At 33.8% G+C, this 19,451-nt stretch overlaps 1 protein-coding gene across 1 annotated transcript; it reads left to right on the top strand.

Moving 5' to 3' along the window:
• Positions 1–11,189: 11,189 nt before the first annotated feature.
• LOC100917035 (olfactory receptor 1L6-like) lies at positions 11,190–12,057 on the top strand. The gene has a single exon (XM_012553689.3). The coding sequence runs from the start codon at positions 11,214–11,216 to the stop codon at positions 12,045–12,047; it is 834 nt and encodes a 277-aa protein (XP_012409143.2). The 5' UTR covers positions 11,190–11,213; the 3' UTR covers positions 12,048–12,057.
• The last annotated feature ends 7,394 nt before the right edge of the window (positions 12,058–19,451 follow it).

The following is a 19,451-nucleotide window of genomic DNA, read 5'->3' on the forward strand; positions in this document are numbered from 1 at the left end:
GGGGGAAAGCCACCAATCTAAGACCAAACTATCTAGAGACAGTCTCTGTCATGACTCCTGGTTCTCTAAATGTCCATGCAATTTTCCATTTGATCCTTGTTAATCTCAGTGCTCTGCTTCTGTGCCTTCACTTCCACACCTCTGATTTTTCTCCTATTATTCTGTTTCCAGCCTGCCCCTGTTTATTTCCAGAGTCCTTTTCTTGACAAAAGATGTAGATTGTTGGTCATAGGGTTGACGATCTCTAGTTTAACCTTTCTCCCATTTTACAGAAGAAGAAGGAATGGGACTTGTCCAGGGCCATCCAGATTGGTGGCAGAGCCAGAACTTGAACTGGACTCATATCTCCTGACTTGCATGACAGTTCCCTTTCCTACCACATCAGCCTTTATTTTTTTTATCAACATAGGGCAAGTCAGATACATATATGGAGAGATGGACATATAGATATATATATATTTTTTTTCCTTTCCCTTACATGCCTTTCTCCATCAGTATCTTTCCTTACCTTCTTTCCCCCTCTCTTTTCTCTGTCTTTTCTCCATCTTCCCCCTTTTTCCTCTTTCCTATCTCCTCTTCTTCCTGATTCTCTCTCTTCTCTCTTTCCCTATTGCTTTCATTTTCTCTTCCTTTATCTCCTTCTTTCTCTTTTATTCTATTCTATCCCTTCCCTTTCTTCTTTTCCTTTTTTTAACCTACTTTCTTCCTTCTCTGATCTCCTAATGTTTTAATTTTTGAAAAGGGGTCCTTGATTAGACGGACTCCCTATTGTTTTCCAGCTCTAACACTATGATTCTATAAACTCTAGCTCAGAAACTTTCTTAATAACTGTGTCAAGTTCAGCAATTCACTTCAATCCTCAGTTTTTTATCTATAAAATAGAAATTCTAGAAATTGCAATATCTATCTCACAGTGTGATTATAAGGTACTTTGTATATCTTAAACCACTATTGAAAAGTGAATTCATTTATCTCTTCTTCTTTCTCCCTTTCATTCTCATTTTCCCCTTTTTTTCTTCCTCTCTCCTTTTCTCCCTCTCTTTGGTTTTTTGTTATCTGATTCACCTTTCTCTCTCCTCCTCCTTCTCTTCCTATTTCTGTCCCTCTTTATCCTTCTTCTTTCTCTTTTGTATTTCCTTCTTTTCTCTCTCCTTTCCTTCATCTCTGTGTCTTCCTTTCCATTGCTTTCCTTAGTCTACTTCCATTTTTATTTATTCCTTTCTCCTTTTCTGTCTCCCCCTTTCCCCGTTCTCTCTTTTCTATCCCTTTTCTTTATTCCTTTCTCACCTATCCCAATTTCCTCTCATATTTTCTACCCCTTCTCCTTTCCTTTCTTCTTTCACATGCTCTCTTCACTTCTCTTCCCCTTCACTTTTCCCCTCTCTCTTTCCCAACTTATTTTCTTTTCCTTTCTCCACTTTTTTCCCTCTCTCTCCCTCTCCCCATTTTCTTCTCATTTTCTCCTTTTCATCTATATCCTCCAAACAGGAGATGATGTTTCCTCCTAACTTGTCTTTCCTCAAACAGCATCACCCTATGATCTGAGGCCTCACTGAAAAATTCAGAAATCAATCTGTGAATATATGGCATCTATACCTGCACATACAGGTGAGTGTTGAGATTTAATGTCTGGTACAGCTAAATTGTCAGTTCTCTGATACGACCCCCATAAGTCATGTTGGGAATCTCCTTTCCATAACAACCTTACACTATTGAGTAAAATCTCTCTAAATTGGATCACTGTTGTGATGTAATATATTTACATGAAAGCCCTCTTGGAGATGAAGTTCTATGGTATGTGTAGAGGGGGTGTGAGCATGTGTAAAGTACTTTGTAAACCTTAAAATACTGTCAATTTTCCTTATTTTTATGGGCTCAAATGTACCTCAGAGTAGATTTCAAAAAAAATCATATGATCTCTGACTTATTTTAAAGTCAGAGGGAACTTCAAAGTTCATCTAACCCCTGTCTAAAGCAGAAATATTCTCTACAGTATCCCTGAGGAGTAAGGGTTGGTCATTCAGTCTCTAACCAAAAAGTTCTACAGGGAGTTTACTATCTCCTAAAGTACTCATTCTCATTGTTTCATTATATAGTTTCACCAATATAATTTCTTTCTGAAATAAAACTTCACATTTTCTGGATACTAAAAGATTAAAAGATTAAAGATTAAAAAAAAAAGACTTCTAAGCCACTGTTAATGCAATGATCTTTGAAAAAATATAGGACTTTAGGACTAAAGAGGAGTGTAAACATGTCTGGATTTTCAAAAAAAGGAAAGAATGCAGAGCTTACAAGAAATAATAGACTAATATATTTAGAAAAAATCTTGATTATAATATTAAACCAATGGTTTGTGAATATCTATAAAGAGAAGCAATGATTATTAAGGATCCATTTGGCTTCATCAAGAATAGTTTATGACAGAAAAACTTCATTTCCTTTTTTGACAGGATAACCAGGCTGGTAAAAGATAATGTGCAGTAGTATATAGTATAGAGAGTATATAGTTCCTTAGAACTAGGAAGACTATTTTCAAGTCTTACTTATTATATACACTTGCTGTATTACCACAGATAAATCACCTAATCTCTCAAGGTACCAGAAAATTGTCTGAGATTAAATTATAATTTATAGAATAGTTACTGATTTATACTGGTAGAGGGAGTTTCAACAATAAGTGATCCCTACACCATTGAAATTACCCATCTGGACCAAAGCAGCAACTAAACCAGTAGCTTGAAGGAATTCTACAGACTAGATAGACTAGATTTTAGTTTCAGAACAGCATTTGAATCTTTCTATTTCTGCCTATCTTTATCTCTCTATGTGTGTCTCTGTCTCTGTCTTTTTTTCTCTCACTCTCTGTCTCTTTGTCTGTTTCTCTCTCATTCTCTTTCTGCCCCCCCTCTCAGTTTCTTTTTCTGTTTCTCTTTGTCTTTCTGTGAGTCTCTGTCTTTGTTTCTCTCTCTCTCTCTCTCTCTCTCTCTCTCTCTCTCACACACACACACACACACACACACACACACAATGGAAATATGTGACGCAAGAATTCAATATAATAAGTTGGATTCAGAGGTGGTCAAATGCCAGACCTGAAGAATATTCATTAGTAGATCAGTTAACCAAGAGTCATAGGATCATGATTTTAGAACTGAAATAACCATCAAAAATCATCTAATACAATTTCCTTATTTTACAAGTTAAAAAATATGTGCCTAGACATGCTAAGTGACTTTCCAGTAATTGCAGATAAATAGAAAAAAAGAGTCAGGACTTGAACCAAGGTCCTCTGTCTTTCAATCTTAATTTAGAATCCAAATTCTTTCCATTATATCATGTTGCTTAGTAGGTATCTATCCTTGGTCAAATACTATTTAATATTTTTACTAATACCTTATATAAAGGAATAAATAACTACTTATCAAATTTTCAGACAAGATGAATCTAGGAGAGATAGTTAATATATTGAATGACAGAAATGGGATCCAAGAAGATCTTGACAAGACTACATCAACACATGACATCTAAGATGATACCTAGAGAAATATAAATCTTACATTTGTGTTCAAAAACTCAACTTTACAAGTAAAGTGAAGGCAAAATCTACACAGGTCATACTTTTTTAAATTGGGATTTTAAGTGCACCCCAAGCTTAATATAAGCTAACATTTTGAAATAGAGTTAATTGGCCCAACCTCTATTTCAATATAATGAATTCCTTTACTCCATATCCAAATGGTCTTCTGTTCCTTACTTACTGCTTTCCAGGGACATGAAGCACACTGAACTAGCTGCTGATTTCATTTTTAGGTTGTTAGTAAGGAAAATCTATCTGCCTTTGATGAATTCAAGTCACTTGGGCAACTCTACTGTACTCAAAGAGCTGGATAAGCCTTAATAAAAGATCTTTGAAAGATAGTAAAGGAAAGAAATACTGCAGAATTAAACAAAGTAACTGTCCTGATTTTTAAAAAAATTACAATACAAAATTTAGCTTAGTAAGTTAAACTTTGATTCCTAACAAAATTCAAGATTATATTATTAGACAGTTGGAGAACATATAGAAAAGGAAGCAGTAAACATAGACACCATGATTTCAAAAAGAACAGATCATACTAGGTTAACTTCATGTTATGCCATAAGGGTGTTAAACTGTTTGATGAAGAGAATGATGTAAACATAGTTTAACTTGGTCTTTAGCAAAGAATTTGACAAAGTCTCTGATACATTGTACCAAAAGTAATGGAAATGGACAAAGAAATTATAATCTGGGTGTGTACCCAGATAGATAAATAACACAGTCAAAGAAAATAAAAAGGAATTTAAATGCTAAGAAAATTAGAATTAAAAGGAAAAGTTGAAAATGGTAAAAAAAAAAATAGGTTTATAAATAAGAGACATGAAAAACTAATATGAAGAATAAAGTTTAAAAATTCAAAAATTCACAGAAGCAACAAACAGTAGACTTAGGATTGAAAGTGGAAATAAACACAACAGGTAGAGGGGAAAGTAGATTTTTTTTTAAAATCAATGAATTATCCTAAGAAAATACAAATTTGAATGAAAAATTAAAAAGACTATGACACTGTAACCATAAAGAATCCAGAGAACTTAGAAAAATAAAAGAATCTAAACACTGTATTTCAGAAAATCGTTCCTAAATTGGTGAAAACAATCGACAAAAAGAACCACTAAATGCCTATAAGGAAGGTCTCAAAATTTGGTATATATAAACATAAGATAGTTAAATTCCTCCAAATCCTCCTCAAGGATAAAGACAAGATACTACTAGTTGTGAGAAGTGAATAGATAACTCACTTCCCAAGCAAATACAAATAAGACCAGAATGTACTTTTTAAGAAGTATAAGAGAAGTTGAAAACTGAAATAGAGTTTATAAAATTAAGGAAGATGGACCATCAATTCAGTATGAGGATTGAAAAGCAAACTGAAAGTATATAGAGAGCAATTCACTCCAGAGAAGTCTGAAAAATGAGTAAGTTTTCCAATGAAATTAACAATAGTTTTTATAAACAAGATAAAACATCTGCTGTCATTTGTGAGAGCTTTCAGAGGTTTGTACTGGCTAAATCCTTAATGATTTCAGAAGAGCATTTAAAAGAACAAAAGGGAAAGGAAGAGGGATAAAAGGAAAGGACAAAAATAAAGCTCTTATCTTTGATAAAAGGGTATTCCAAGTTAAGATGTAGAACCCAGAGCTGAAAAAAGTACTATAGATGTATCTAGTATCTAGGTCAGAGATCTGTGGAAATGCTAACCTACCTCCCTAATCCTGAACAGCATGCCTTCCTTAATGTACCACAAGTTCATCTTAGCTTTTTTGACTACTATATCATACTGTTGACTTACTGAACTTGCAGTTCACTAAGACTGTGGTGTTTTTCACATTTTTTGCTATTGAATTTCATCTCATTAGATTCAATCCAATATTCTAGATTGTTGATTTTTTAAAAAATTCTTACTCTGGCATCCAGGGTCTTAGCTATTTATCTCACCTAATTTTGGGTCACGGCATATTTAACAACGATATCATCTTCATCTTTTACCAAGTCATTGATAAATATGTGAAATGCCACAGGGCTATTCAAAGTTCTCTTAGGAAGGGATTCCAGTGGAAAATATCTTTCAAGCTGACATCAAAGTATTGATAATAATCTTTGGATCCAGCCATTCTACAAGTTCTAAATCCAATTTTTTTGTCAATTTATCTTCAAGCTGAGAAGTGTCAAACTTGCCACCAGTAGCTGTTAACCAGATTAAAATATAATAGAGAAAGATAATATTAATTTTGTAGTTCTCTAAATTGATAAGCAGCCCACAGAGATCTGATTGTATTTCTTTGGCATTACTGGTCTATTTCACCTATTTCCATCTTGTCCAAAAAGCATGGAAGATTGTACCAAATGCTTGCAAAAAGTTGATATAGAATCAAGGATATCTAAAGCATTCTCCTCATCTACAAAGAAAGGTGATTAAATTTGCCTTAACTTTTGTCCTGCACTTAGAAAGTTCTAAACAAATGTTTATTGAATTAAAATTGAATTCAAATGGAAACCATTTTGGATTTTCATGATCATCACTTTCTTTTCTAGATGTTCACTAACTATACTGTTTGTAGTATGTTGCTAGTAATCCCTGTCTAGCTCACTGGATCCAATTTACAGATAATGTACTCTTCCTTATTTTTTTTTTTTGAAAATCAAAACAGCATTGACTCTCCAATTCTGCAAGATCTCTTCCATCCTTCAGGATGCTTAAATATCATTAAGAACAAATCAGTAGTCATATTTGCTAGTTATTTTATTATTCTAGAATATACTTCATTAGGCCTGGTGTTCTTGGAGAGATGAGTTGGAATCACTGATCTAGAGCTGGAAGAAATAAATCTCAGCGACCACCCCAAATCTCTTCATTTTGCTTAGGAAGACATTGCAACCCAGAGATCAAATGACTTGCTCAAATTCATATGAGTAATAAGCACTAGAGGTAATGAATCCAGGTCTTCTGACTCTACAGTTGGCACTTTTCCCCTTGTACCATGATGCTCCCACTGCTCTCTCATTCCCTTTGGCAAAGAATACATGTAGAGCCCAAGTAATTCTTGACCATCTTTGCCTTCTCTTTGGCTTCTAAAATTATTTCATTTGCCTCATTGCTACCCTAGTCTTTTGTCATATTCCTCTCTTCCTCCAAAGGCCTTTGACAATCATGTTTTTGTTGTCTTTCAATGTCCACACCAGCCTCACTTCATGCTAGGCTTCAATGATTCTGAAATTATTCTTATGACTATACCAGTCTTTTGAATTCATTCTCCAAATTTGCCCTTGTTTTCACCTTCCATTTAAAAAAAAAATCTAAGTTAATGATAAGCTTCAGATTAGTCTCTTTAGTTAATTTCCCATTTCTTTAAGATTGGAATTGTTTCTTTTTGTGTCTTCTCAAACTGCTCTAGCCTAATTATGTGCTTAAAGAAGCTAGAGCCGTAAAATTAAAGTTGTGAATACTCAAGTTCAGTCCAGTCTCAGATACTTCCTAGATCCCATCTCTTTAACTTGCTCATAAAAAGAGGAAGTATGAGAGCATTTGTCAAATGCCTTGCTAAAAATTTCACTTACTGCTTCTATAATACTTTTCTATCAAGTTAGTCGGTCAAAAAAGGAAAGATAAGTCTACCATGAACTAGTTTTGATGAAGTTGTCCTTAATCTCAGTGATCAGAGTTTTTCTTGCTTAATTTCTCGCAGACTCTGTCTTTAATATGTTATACAGCTTTTCCAAGGATACAAGTTAATATTTTTTGTTGGTGAAATCCTAAGCCTTGTTGAGAATTGAGATCATTTGCCAATCCTGTAGCACCTTCCATTGTGATTTTTTAAAAAATCATTGACAGTGAATCATCGATATAACTACCTGTTCTTTCCAGACCCTATATGTAAATGATACAAGATTGGAAAGAGATTTAAACTTATTGAAGACAGCTAAATACCCTGTTGCCATAACCTTATTCATTTTTATTTTCCACTTACTACTAATCATTTCTTTTGTACTTCTAAATCCAAAGATTCTCTCCTTAAAGGAGAAAATTGAAACAAACTGAGAGTTGATATCATTTAACTTTTTAATTATCATCCATTATCATCCCATCCATCTCAGAGAATCATCCTATTCCTTCTTTAATTCTCCTCTTATTCCCCAAATAGCTTTTAAAATCCTTTTTGCTGTATTTAGTATTCATCATCTACTTCAGTCTGGTCTGGCCTTAATGCCCATCAAATTATTCTAGGATCATATTTTTGTACTCATCTTCTGCTATTTACTTGTTTCTATTGTTTTATTGGTATAACGAACCCCCAGTGAGAAAACTCCATCAATTTAGGTTTGCAACTTAAAAGTCTTTGAAGGTTGTCTAGAGCAGAGATGTCAAATAGACTTAGGCTGTATTACTGCTCTTAATCCTATCAAGAGTGGGCTGAATCAGATCAAAATGGAATTGAAAAATATTTAGAAAAATAAGTAAAAATACAATGAAACCTAGATAATATTGATAGATTATTTTCTAAGTAAATACAAGACCCTAATGGATCCTTATGTGCAGTTTTTTTTTTTTACTAAATGGCCCCCATTTTTATTTAAGTATGGCACTGTTAGTCTAAAGCAGAACTGCTTTTTCCACGTATCAACCCTTTTCACCCAAGAAATTTTTATGTGACCCCAGGTATATATATATACATATATACATATATATATATATATATATATATGTATGTACATACACACATGTATATGGATATACATATATATATGTATATATATATATATATATATATATATATAAAGTAAGTATGAAATCAAACATCTATTGATGATAAATCATCCAGGTCTTCCTAGTTCTAAGTCAAGGTAGTTTCTGAACAAATGCACTGGTTCCTTGAGATACTTCATCATTCTCTTCATCAGAATCATTTTAATCATCAACCCATCCATCTCAGAGAATAATCCTATTCTTTCTTTGATTCTTCTCTTGGTCCCAAAATAGCTTTTAAAAATACTTTTTTGTTGTATTTAGTATTCATCATCTACCTTTAGATTTGATTTTGGAATTTCATTCTTAAGAGTTTTCATTATTCTTGAAATAAATTTTCCTTCAAAAATATTAGACAATTGGATCCTCCTATCTATTCTTTCTCTGAAATTTTTGAACTCACTGAACCCTCTCCCAAAATCTAGGTTGTGGCTTCTACTAATAGAATTCTTATTAAAAGCCTACTTATTCACAGGTAAGGACCAAAAATTTTAAAATATTACATTGATTTTGGGAATGTCACATCATATGATGTTGACTCATGATAATCTTTATCACAAAGCCCCATTTTTCACATGAGTAGTAATCCAAACATAATATCCCTAATCCATATGTACGTAGTTGATTTTTTGATCCAGGGAAGAACTTGTCTGCCTATTTCATTTTATCATTTTATATTTGGGCCCATTTTTTCCAAACCCTGAAGCTCTTTGGGAATTTGGGCTCTATTATTTTCCAACACGTTCACTAATTTTCCAAACTTTGTGTTATCTACAACTTGATAAGCAAACCATTTCTGCCTTTGTTGAAGTCACTGATAAAAATATGGAACAAAACTTCACCAAGAAAATATCCTTAGACTTGGATAAGTCCCTCCTAATTAAAATTGATCCTCTAATTGTCACCCTAATTGTCTGATCATTTGACACCTACCATAGAGCCCAGATCTCTTTATCTTATTCACAAAGATATTGTGAGAAGTATTGTCAAATGTTTTGCCAAAATCCAAGTATACAGAATCTAGTAAATATGCAGAGGATGTAATGCAATGTATAAAATACTTGACTTTGAGTCAGAAAGAGCTTATTTCAAATTTTCCCTCAGACACTTCCTAGCTGTACAATCTTGGATAAACCACTTAAGTCCTTAGTTTCTTTTTCCTTATTTGTAAAATGAAGGGAATAAATAACACCTGTTTCATTGGGCTGTTGTAAAGATCAAATGAGATAACATATATAAAGTACTTTGCAAACCTTGAATACAATTGCTTATTATTTATTACTATTTTTATTGATATTATTATATCTCACAAAGTTCTCCTCATTTATCACTTTAGTGATCCTGTCAAAAGAAAATTAATCTAACCTATCTGTTCCTGAGGAACACTACTCTGATTCTTATGAGTGATCATCTCTTTCTTTCTAACTGCTCACCAACCAATCCTTTAACAAGACATTTTGTGAATTATACCAGGAAACAAAATCAAAAGTGTTCTAACATCCTATGTTGTGAATAAGTTCTCATATTCATCAAACTCTGACCTTCTATCTTCAAGTACTCTTATGTTTTGAGATCCCTTCCAACTTTTAACATTCCATTTTGTAATATCTCTTCTACTCTAAAACCTGTTCTAAGGTTTCTTCCACCTCTGCCCTTCTATGTTTTAAACTTATTTCAGAACTAACATTTTGTTTAATACTTTTCTCTCTTCCTCAGGATTCAGTGTTCCAGAAGTGTGAACTATAAAACTAGAGAATTTCTTTTGTCATTGGTTTGTCAGGTTTTTATGTCAAGTATAGCTCTTTCTAACAGGGAGTTAACCAATTGCTCTTCAGATCTTTCAGAGTTGGGTGTCGTTTTAGAGGTTGTTCTGCACAAACCAGAGTCTTTTTGTGTCTGCTGAATAGTTCCTTGAAATTCTACCATAATGGTTACATTCTTTTGGACTTTAAGGCTTTGATATTATACAATGTTATTTTGATACTGCCTTTATTAGCCAGTAAGGAGTTGTATAATATTGAGTAAATCATTTAAATATCCCAGAGCCTCAGATTGTTCATTTGTAAAATGAGGGAAATGGACAAAATAGGCTCTAAGGTGCCTTTCAAATCTAACAATCTATCAATATTCAAAATGCTTTGCTTACTTTATGTCATTTGTTACTCAAAAAAGCCACTCTGAAATAAGCAGGACTATTATACAGAACATGGTCTCAGAGATATTAAATGACTTTCCCAACACCACACAGCTAATACATAGCAAGAAATCTGGAATCCCAACACTTATCCCAGTGCTTTCTGAACTCTACCAGTTGACCTAATAAGCTGGAAATATAACTCTTGTCATGACCTCATTTATATGGAATGGAATGATTGAAATTTTTATTTAAAAAGTACATGTCTTGGATTCAGAATTCCTAGTTTTCAAGTTTTTGGTCCTTGCCTTTACTAGCTGTGTGATCATTTCATCTATCTGATCCTCAGAATTCAGATATGTAAACTGGAGAGAATTCTATTTGTGTTATCTGACTTAGAATTCTTTTGAGAAAAGTGCTGTATTCCCTAGTATCTTGGTGTAGTTTAAATTTTAATAAACATTCATTAAGTTATATAAATTGCAATAAGATTAAACTTATTAAAAGTTAATGTTAACTTTAATGTTTTTAATGTAACTATAGAAATGAAAGCTACCCTTAGTGCATTCTTCTTATTTTTGAAATAATAAACCAAGGCTTTTCAATATATTAAACCTTCTCTGAAAATTCCAGATATCCAGGAGGAAAAGAATGGCAATAGCAGCTGGGACAGCAGTAGCTCTTCTGGATTCATTCTCTTGGGACTCTCCTCAAATCCTCAGTTACAGAAGCCACTCTTCATCATATTCCTTAATATGTACCTAGTCATTCTTCTTGGGAACTTGCTGATCATAGTGGTCATCCATTCAGACTCAAGGCTTCATACCCCAATGTATTTCTTCTTGAGCATCTTGTCCTTCATTGATATCTGCTTCACCTCTGTCATTGTGCCCAAGATGCTGATGAATTTCCTGTCAGAGACAAAGACCATCTCCTACATAGGCTGTCTAGTGCAGATGTACTTCTTCATGGCCTTTGGAAACACAGACAGCTATCTTCTAGCCTCCATGGCTATTGACCGCTTGGTAGCCATCTGTAATCCCTTACAATATGCCCTGATCATGAGTCACAGGCGTTGTGTCATTTTGGCAGTGGCTTCCTGTGTGATCTCACACCTCCATGCTCTTTTACGTGTGTTGCTCATGTCCCGTCTGTCTTTCTGTGCCTCCCACGTCATCAAACACTTCTTCTGTGATACGCAGCCAGTGCTGAAGCTTTCTTGTTCTGATACTTCTTCTAGTCAGGTTGTGGTCATGACAGAGACTCTGGCTGTTATTGTGACCCCCTTCTTATGCATTATCTTCTCCTACCTGAGGATCATTGTTGCCATCCTCAAAATCCCCTCTGCATCAGGAAAATGGAAGACCTTCTCCACTTGTGGCTCCCACCTCACCATTGTGGTACTGTTTTATGGAAGTATTATCTATGTCTATTTCCGGCCTCTGTCCAGCTACTCTGTAGTCAAGGATAGAGTGGCCACAGTCATGTACACAGTGGTCACCCCCATGGTGAACCCCTTTATTTACAGCCTAAGGAACAAAGACATGAAACAGGGCCTAGGGAAGGTGAAGGATAGAATTAAGTTCTAGAAATCATAGACTCGTGGCACCAGAGAGACATCAAATACTAAAAGTGGAAGGATCTTTAGAACATAAGAATGTTAGAATGAGAAGGAAACTTAGAAAAAATATTATAATATAAAGTGTGAAAATTGAAAGAGACCTTAGAGATCATCAAAGTCCAATTGTCTCATAATATAGATGAGGTAGTTGAAGTCCAGAGAAGGAAGGAGACTTTCCAATTTCACAGAACTTATTGTTTTATGATTGAAAGAGGATAAATATACCAAGGGTAAGAGTAAGAAAAGATATCCATGAATTTGGGGAAAGATATGATAAGTATGAAAGACAAACTCTGCCAAATTTACCAATGTGCCAAAAGTCAGCTCTCATTTCATCAATTCATTTATTCCACATACATTGAGCAGCACTTAGTTCTTTCAAAACACTTAGTTAAGAAAGACTGTAACCAATGGTAGGAAAACTGGGGTTTTATCCCAGGGCATTCAAATTTAAATTGTTTTGATAGCATTCATTCTCCATCACCTATTTAGCAAAAATAGTTAAAATAAGAAGTTATTAAATGACTCTTCTTCCCCAGCACTGGTGAACTCTGACATGACCCCATCCTAATCCTTTCATTAGTTCCAATGGACCCAAGTTCCAGGGTCCCTCCACTGACAGAGATTGAATAACATAGTTTTTACTTAAGGCTTTGTCTTTAAAATTTGATTTGAAGATAGGCTTCCAGCAGCATGACATAGTGAGTAGAAAACTGTCTCCTAAGACAGGAAAACCTGTACTTTAGGCTGGCCTGTGATATATACTGACTATGTGGCCTTTGAGCAGGTGATTTAATTCCCCGGGGCTCTAAGTAATTTTTTAAGATTATAAATTTCAGAGAAAGAGCTGACCCACACTGATGGAGGAAGTTTCCTCACCTGGGACTTCCCTATACAAATGAAATCATTTCTTTTCTCAGTATGCTGCCTTCTCTGGCCATATCTTATAGTGCTTGTCCTAGGCTTCAGAATTGTCAGTTTCAGTTCTGGAATTAAGTGTTCCCTGTCAGGACCATATCTCCTTAAGATACTCTATGAGGAGAGGGTATAGACCTTGTAAGTTGAGTGTGGTAGTCTAGTGAATTTCTCCATCTGGTACAAACATGACAAAGTTTTCTCATTAACTAGGTATTATTCTTTGGGAAATTCTATTAGTGCAACATGGTTCCTCAAAGAGTTTATAGTTATTGCTCTTGATCCCACTTATGTTGTTGTCATCCTATTTATTTGAACATGCCCCGAATGATCAGACTTTTTTATTTGTCCCTCATGAATCACTTATTTAGTCACACACCATTTCTGTGGGAAATGTACTGTTTATTTAACAGCTCTCAAAGTAAGCCACCATTGGTAGTCAACATAATGACCACCCAAGATTCCAGAAGACTGATGAAAGCATGCTATCTATCTTGACAAAGAGAAAATAGACTTGGAGTACAGAATAAGACATATTTATTTCTATACATGACCAATTTAGGAATTTATTTTGTTTGATTATGCACATCTGTTGCAAAGATTTTATTTTTGTTTTTGTTTTTTTTAATTAATTGGAGTATGGGAGGGAAATAAATTCTTGCTACCAGAAGAAAAAAAAAATTAAGCTTACCAGTTGGGAAAGTCTAAACTACAGTATTTTGTTAACAGTTTCACAAAGGTCACATAGATAGGAACATATATTAAAAGAAGAATTAGAAATTGCCAACAACATATGGAAAATCTCTTAATCACTAATAGGAAAGTAAATACAAATGAAAACAGCTTTCATTTCACCACACATTTATCATTATAGAGAATAACAGATGGAACTAGTTGATGTTGAGGAGTCTGTGGATGATAGACTCACTAGTACCAGAGTAGCTGTTACTACAGCTATGAATTGATTCAACTTTCTCAGAAAACAATTTGGAACTATGTGAGGAAGCGGCTAAAATGTTCATATTCTTTAATGTGCAAAACTGCTATTTGTCATATATCCCACAATGATCAAAGGAAGATTGACTTTCAGATTCCAAGCTATCTAAGGAACAATTTAAAGGTAACCAAAAAAAAAAGGGAAAATATATATAATGGCTATCCATTGGTAATGGTTAAAAAAAAAAGCTGTGTGATATATGTAAAATAGAAAGGTTTTGTGCAATAAAAATGAATATGGAAAATTAAATGATCATGGATTTAGAATTAGAACTTTGCAGATTAACTAATCCAAATTCTTAATTTTACAGAGGAATAAATTGAAGCCCACAAAGAAGAAAGTCTTGATATATATCTTACATTCCCCTCCATGAATTCTTCAGTCTAGAGACAGTGGCCTCTTTGCTAATTCTCTGACAGCCCATCTCCTGACTTCAAGCATTTTCATTAACTAGCCTCACTGTCTAGAATTTTCTCCTTCCTGATCTTCACCTCCTGCCTTCCCCAGGTTTCCTCCAAGTCGAAGATAAAATCCAACCTTCTGCCAGATACCATTGTTAATCCCTCTTAATTCTAACACTTTCCTTCTATTAATTATTTTCAGTTTATTAGGAATATAACCAATTTGTACATAATTATTTATATAATGTCTCTTCTATTAAACTGTAAGCTCATCAAGTGCGGGAATTGTCTTTTAACTCTCTTTATACCCAGTATTTAGTACTGTGCTGATCACATATACTTAATAAATGCTTATTGATTGGTTGACTAACTAAATAACTTACCTAAGATTACTCAGTATAGCAAGTATAAGAACTGAGAGTCAAACCTAATTTTCTCTGCATCCAAAGGTATACTTCTTAGCTCTGTAGTACCCTGATGACTTATATATACTGATAGAGAAAGGAGTAAACAGAACCAGGTACAGAACAATATGTCATGACTAATAAATGACAAGAATGCTGAAAGAAATATGAGTTCATCAAAGGATATGAACAGACAATTTTTAAATGAAGAAATTAGAACCATTTCTAGTCATATGAAAAGGTATTCTAAAGCACTATTGATCAGAGAAATGCAAATTAAGACAACTCTGAGATACTACCACACATGTCAGATTGGCTAAGAAGACAAGAAAAGATGATGATGAATGTTGGATGATGAATAAAGATGAATGGATGTGGTAAAACTGGGACACTAATATACTGTTGATGGAAGTATGAATGAATCCAGCCACTCTGGAGAACAATTTGGAACTATGCTCAAAAAGTTATCAAATTCTGCATACCCTTTGATCCAGCAGTGTTTCTACTGGGCTTATATCCCAAAGAGATCTTAAAGGAGGGAAAGGGACCCACATGTACAAAGATATTTGTGGCAATCCTTTTTGTAGTGACAAGAAACTGGAAACTGAGTGGATACCCATCAGTTGCAAAATGGCTGGATAAGTTATGATATATGGGTGTTATGGAATATTATTGTTCTGTAAGAAATGATAAACAGGATGATTTTAGAGAGGCCTGGGGAGACTTACATGAACTGATGCTGAGTGAAATAAGCAGTACCAGGAGAATACTGTACACAGCAACAACAAGATTATATGATGATCAATTCTGACGGACATGGCTCTTTCCAACAATGAGATGATTCAGATCAGTTCCAATAATCTTGTGATGAAGATAGCCATCTAAACTCAGAGAGAGGACTGTGGGAACTGAGTGTGGATCACATCATAGCATTTTCACTCTTTTTGTTGTTTGCTTGCATTTTGTTTTATTTCTCAGTTTTTTTTTTCTTTCTTGATCTGATTTTTCTTGTGCAGCAAGATAACTGTATAAATATGTATACATATATTGGATTTAACATATATTGTATTATCTGCCATCTGGGGGAAGGGGTGGGGAGAACGAGGGGAAAATCTGGAACATAAGGTTTTGCAAGGGTCAATGTTGAAAAATTATCCATGCAAATGTTTTGTAAATAAAAAGCTTTAATAAAATAAATAAATGAAGGAATTTTAAAAAGAAATCTGGGGGCAACTAGTTGGTGTGGTGGATAGAGCACCAGCCCTGAAGTTAGGAGGACATAAGTTCAAATCTGGCCTCAGACACTTAACATTTCCTGGCTGTATGACTCTGGGCAAGTCACTTAACTCCAATTGCCTCAGGAAAGAAGAAGAAGAAGAAATAATCAAGTATCTATAATGATCAATATTAGTCCTAGATTATAGATCATGAAACATGTTTCCTTTCTCTTAACAGAACAAAGGATTTTGGGAGGATTAGAGGATTACAGCTGTGGGGTATTGCATATATTGTCACATGTGGTAACTATTCTGGTTGATTTTATTGAAATATGGGGTTTTTTCCTATTAGGAGAGAGGAATCAATGGAAAAGCACATACCCATGAAAGAAAAATTTAAAAATGCATAAAAACATTTTTGTTTTATATATATATATATATATACATATATATATATATATGGGGTATGATACATGATAAAATTATACAAATGTATAATTCATCAATTTCATTTTTAATATATACAAAAGATGAAACTCAAGAAATGATTATAAAGAAAGAGTAATTGCAAAATTAGCCTATGGTCTTGGGAAATTCGTGCCAGAGGAGCTAATGTTTTTAGCAAATAAAGTGAAAGCCAACAAAAAAGGGTTTTGTGCAATATTATAGGGAAAGAGACCAATTAAAGAATTGATAGACAACTGCTTGAGGTGAATGAAATAATTATACTAACTGACAGAGAAAAGGAAAAATTGCTAATTTTTATTTGGCTTCTGTTTTCTTTTCCACAAAAAATTATCTTTAAACTAGAAATAAAAGTGACTAAAAGGGAGTTGATGTCAAAGATGCGTAAATAGGAAAATAGTAAGAAAATTACTTTGATGAGTTCATTTCAATAGGACCAAAGGAATTATATTCCAGGGTATTGAAAGAATTGAAAGGTGCAATTAATGAACCAGAGTGATCCTTACAAAATTATGAAGACTGTAGCAACACATACAAAAAATTCTGAATTTTCAATAAAAAAAGAAATGGAGTCTATAATTATAGATCGCGAAAACTAATATCAACTTCGGGCAAAATTTAAGAATACATTTAAAAAGAATCATTAGTGAATAGATATTAATCAAAGGAAAGAATGATTACCAAAAGTCTTAATAGTTACACTGAAAAAGTCTGAGGGAGTTAACTCAATCCCAGTTCTGCAACTTGTTACCTGTGTGGTCCAGGACAAGTCATTTAATTTTCCTCATCTATCTTGTCTATACTTAACTTAATTATATACCTCATCTATAAAGTCCTTACTAGTTCTACATCTATGATCCTTTGATCAAGAACAGAAACAAGACAAACTAATCTCATTTGCTTTTTTAGCAGGATTATTTATATCAGAATAATATTTTAGATAGTTTACCTGGGTTTCAGCAAAATATTTGATAATTATGCTAATCTTGCAAAAAAGATGGAAAGACATGGGCTATATTTTACAATGGTTAGGTGAATTTGAGGTAACTGAGTTATCAAGTACAAACAGTGGTTATTAATGTTTATATGTCAATGTGGAAGGAGATATCTGCCTAACAGACCTATGCTTGGTGCTCTTCTTTTTACATTTCTATCAAAGATACATATAACAAATCAATTTCATCGTAGGCCACATTAAAAGAGGTATATGTTCAAGAAAAAGGAAATAGTGCTTCTGTACTTTTCCAATATCAATATATATCAGACAAATTCTGTTCACTATTTTATGCTGTACCTTAGCAATGTTTATCTAGCCTAATACCCTAATTTTATATATGTCCAGGCCTTTCTGAAATCATCCTACTGATCATGAAACTGAGTCTTAAAGGATAAATGATTGCAGTAAACATCAAGGCATAATTTGAATTCAGATCTTCCTAATTTCAAACCTAGGACTATGTTCAGCTGTTGAAATCTGTGTTGGATTAGATGGACTCTGAAATCTCTTCCCAACTCTGATATTCCATGATTTTCTGTAAACTATCACCTCACATCTTTTCTCATATATAAAATTAGGGTATTAGGCTAGATAAACTTTAAGATACCTGCCTGCTCTAAAATCAGTGAATGTATCCTATGCACCATCACTGTAACCCATAGCTAATGATCAGTCATCATCCCCAACCAGGAGAAGTATTAGGTTTTATTAGGAAAAGCAGAAGGGGTAATATATTATATTCTTGATTCATATTGAGCTTCAGTTAATTAACACTCCCCTTAAAAGATCAAATTGTGAGAGTAGATGCATTGACCTCACACATGGTAGCCAATCATTTCACTTAAGCTCTGAGCTTCACTACCCAAGGGCAATTTTCCACATATGCCAGCTGGCCCTAGAAGATGAAGATCAAAAGGTACTCAACGCAGCCTTGACTAGAAGGGAAGCAGGAAGTTGGGCGAGGGGAATTTACAGAAAGTGTTTCTGATAAGGACTTCATTTCTCAAATAGATAGAGAACTAAGTCAAATTCAAAAGAATGTTATTTTCCAAATGATAAATGGCCAAAGGATATGAACAGGCAGTTACAGGCAGTTTTCAGAAGAAGAAATCAAAGCTATCTATAATCATATAAATCTCTAAATAACAATCAATTAGAGAAATTCAAATTAAAACAACTCTGAGGTACCATTTCACACCTATCAGATTGGCTAATATGACAGAAAAGAAAAATAATAAATATTAGACGGGATCTAGAAAAATTGGGAAGCCAGTTGATAGAGTTGTAAACTGATCCAAATATTCTGGAGAATAATTTAGAACTATGCTCACAGGGATGTAAAACTATGCATACCCTTTGACTCAGCAATAATATTACTAGGTCTATATCTCAAAAAGATTTTTTAAAAAGGAAAATGGACTATATATAAAAATAGCTATTTTTATGGTGACAAAAATTGGAAATTGAGGGCATTCCTATCATTTGGGGAATGGTTGACAAAGTTGTTATATACGATTGTGATGGAATGTTGTGCTATAAAAAATAAAAAATAATTAGCAGAATGATTTCAGAAAAACCTGGAAAGACTTACATGAACTGATGCAAAGTGAAATGAGCAGAATCAGGAGAATAGCAAAATTATACAATGATCAAATGTTTAGCTATTATCAACAATAAAATGATCCAAGACAGCATTGAAGGACTCATGACGATAAGTACTATCCAACCCCAGAGAAAGAACTGACAGAGTATAAATGCAAATTAAAGCATGCTTTTTTACTTCATTATTTTGGGGGGTTTGGTCTACAGTTTCTTTTACAATATGGTCAAATGGAAATACTTTGCATGACTGCACATGCATAATTTATATCAAATTGCTTACTTTCTCAATGAGGAGGGAGGGGAGAAAGATAATTTCTAATTCATAGACTACAATTATCTATCTATAATTCAAAGACTACAAACTAGGTCTCCCA

Source organism: Sarcophilus harrisii, chromosome 2 (assembly GCF_902635505.1).
Source record: "Sarcophilus harrisii chromosome 2, mSarHar1.11, whole genome shotgun sequence".
Lineage (NCBI taxonomy): Eukaryota > Metazoa > Chordata > Mammalia > Dasyuromorphia > Dasyuridae > Sarcophilus > Sarcophilus harrisii.

What these genes read in the sequence shown, in the direction of transcription:
- LOC100917035 (XM_012553689.3), top strand. Translation starts at nt 11,214, where the DNA reads ATGTACCTAGTCATTCTTCTTGGGAACTTGCTGATCATAGTGGTCATC.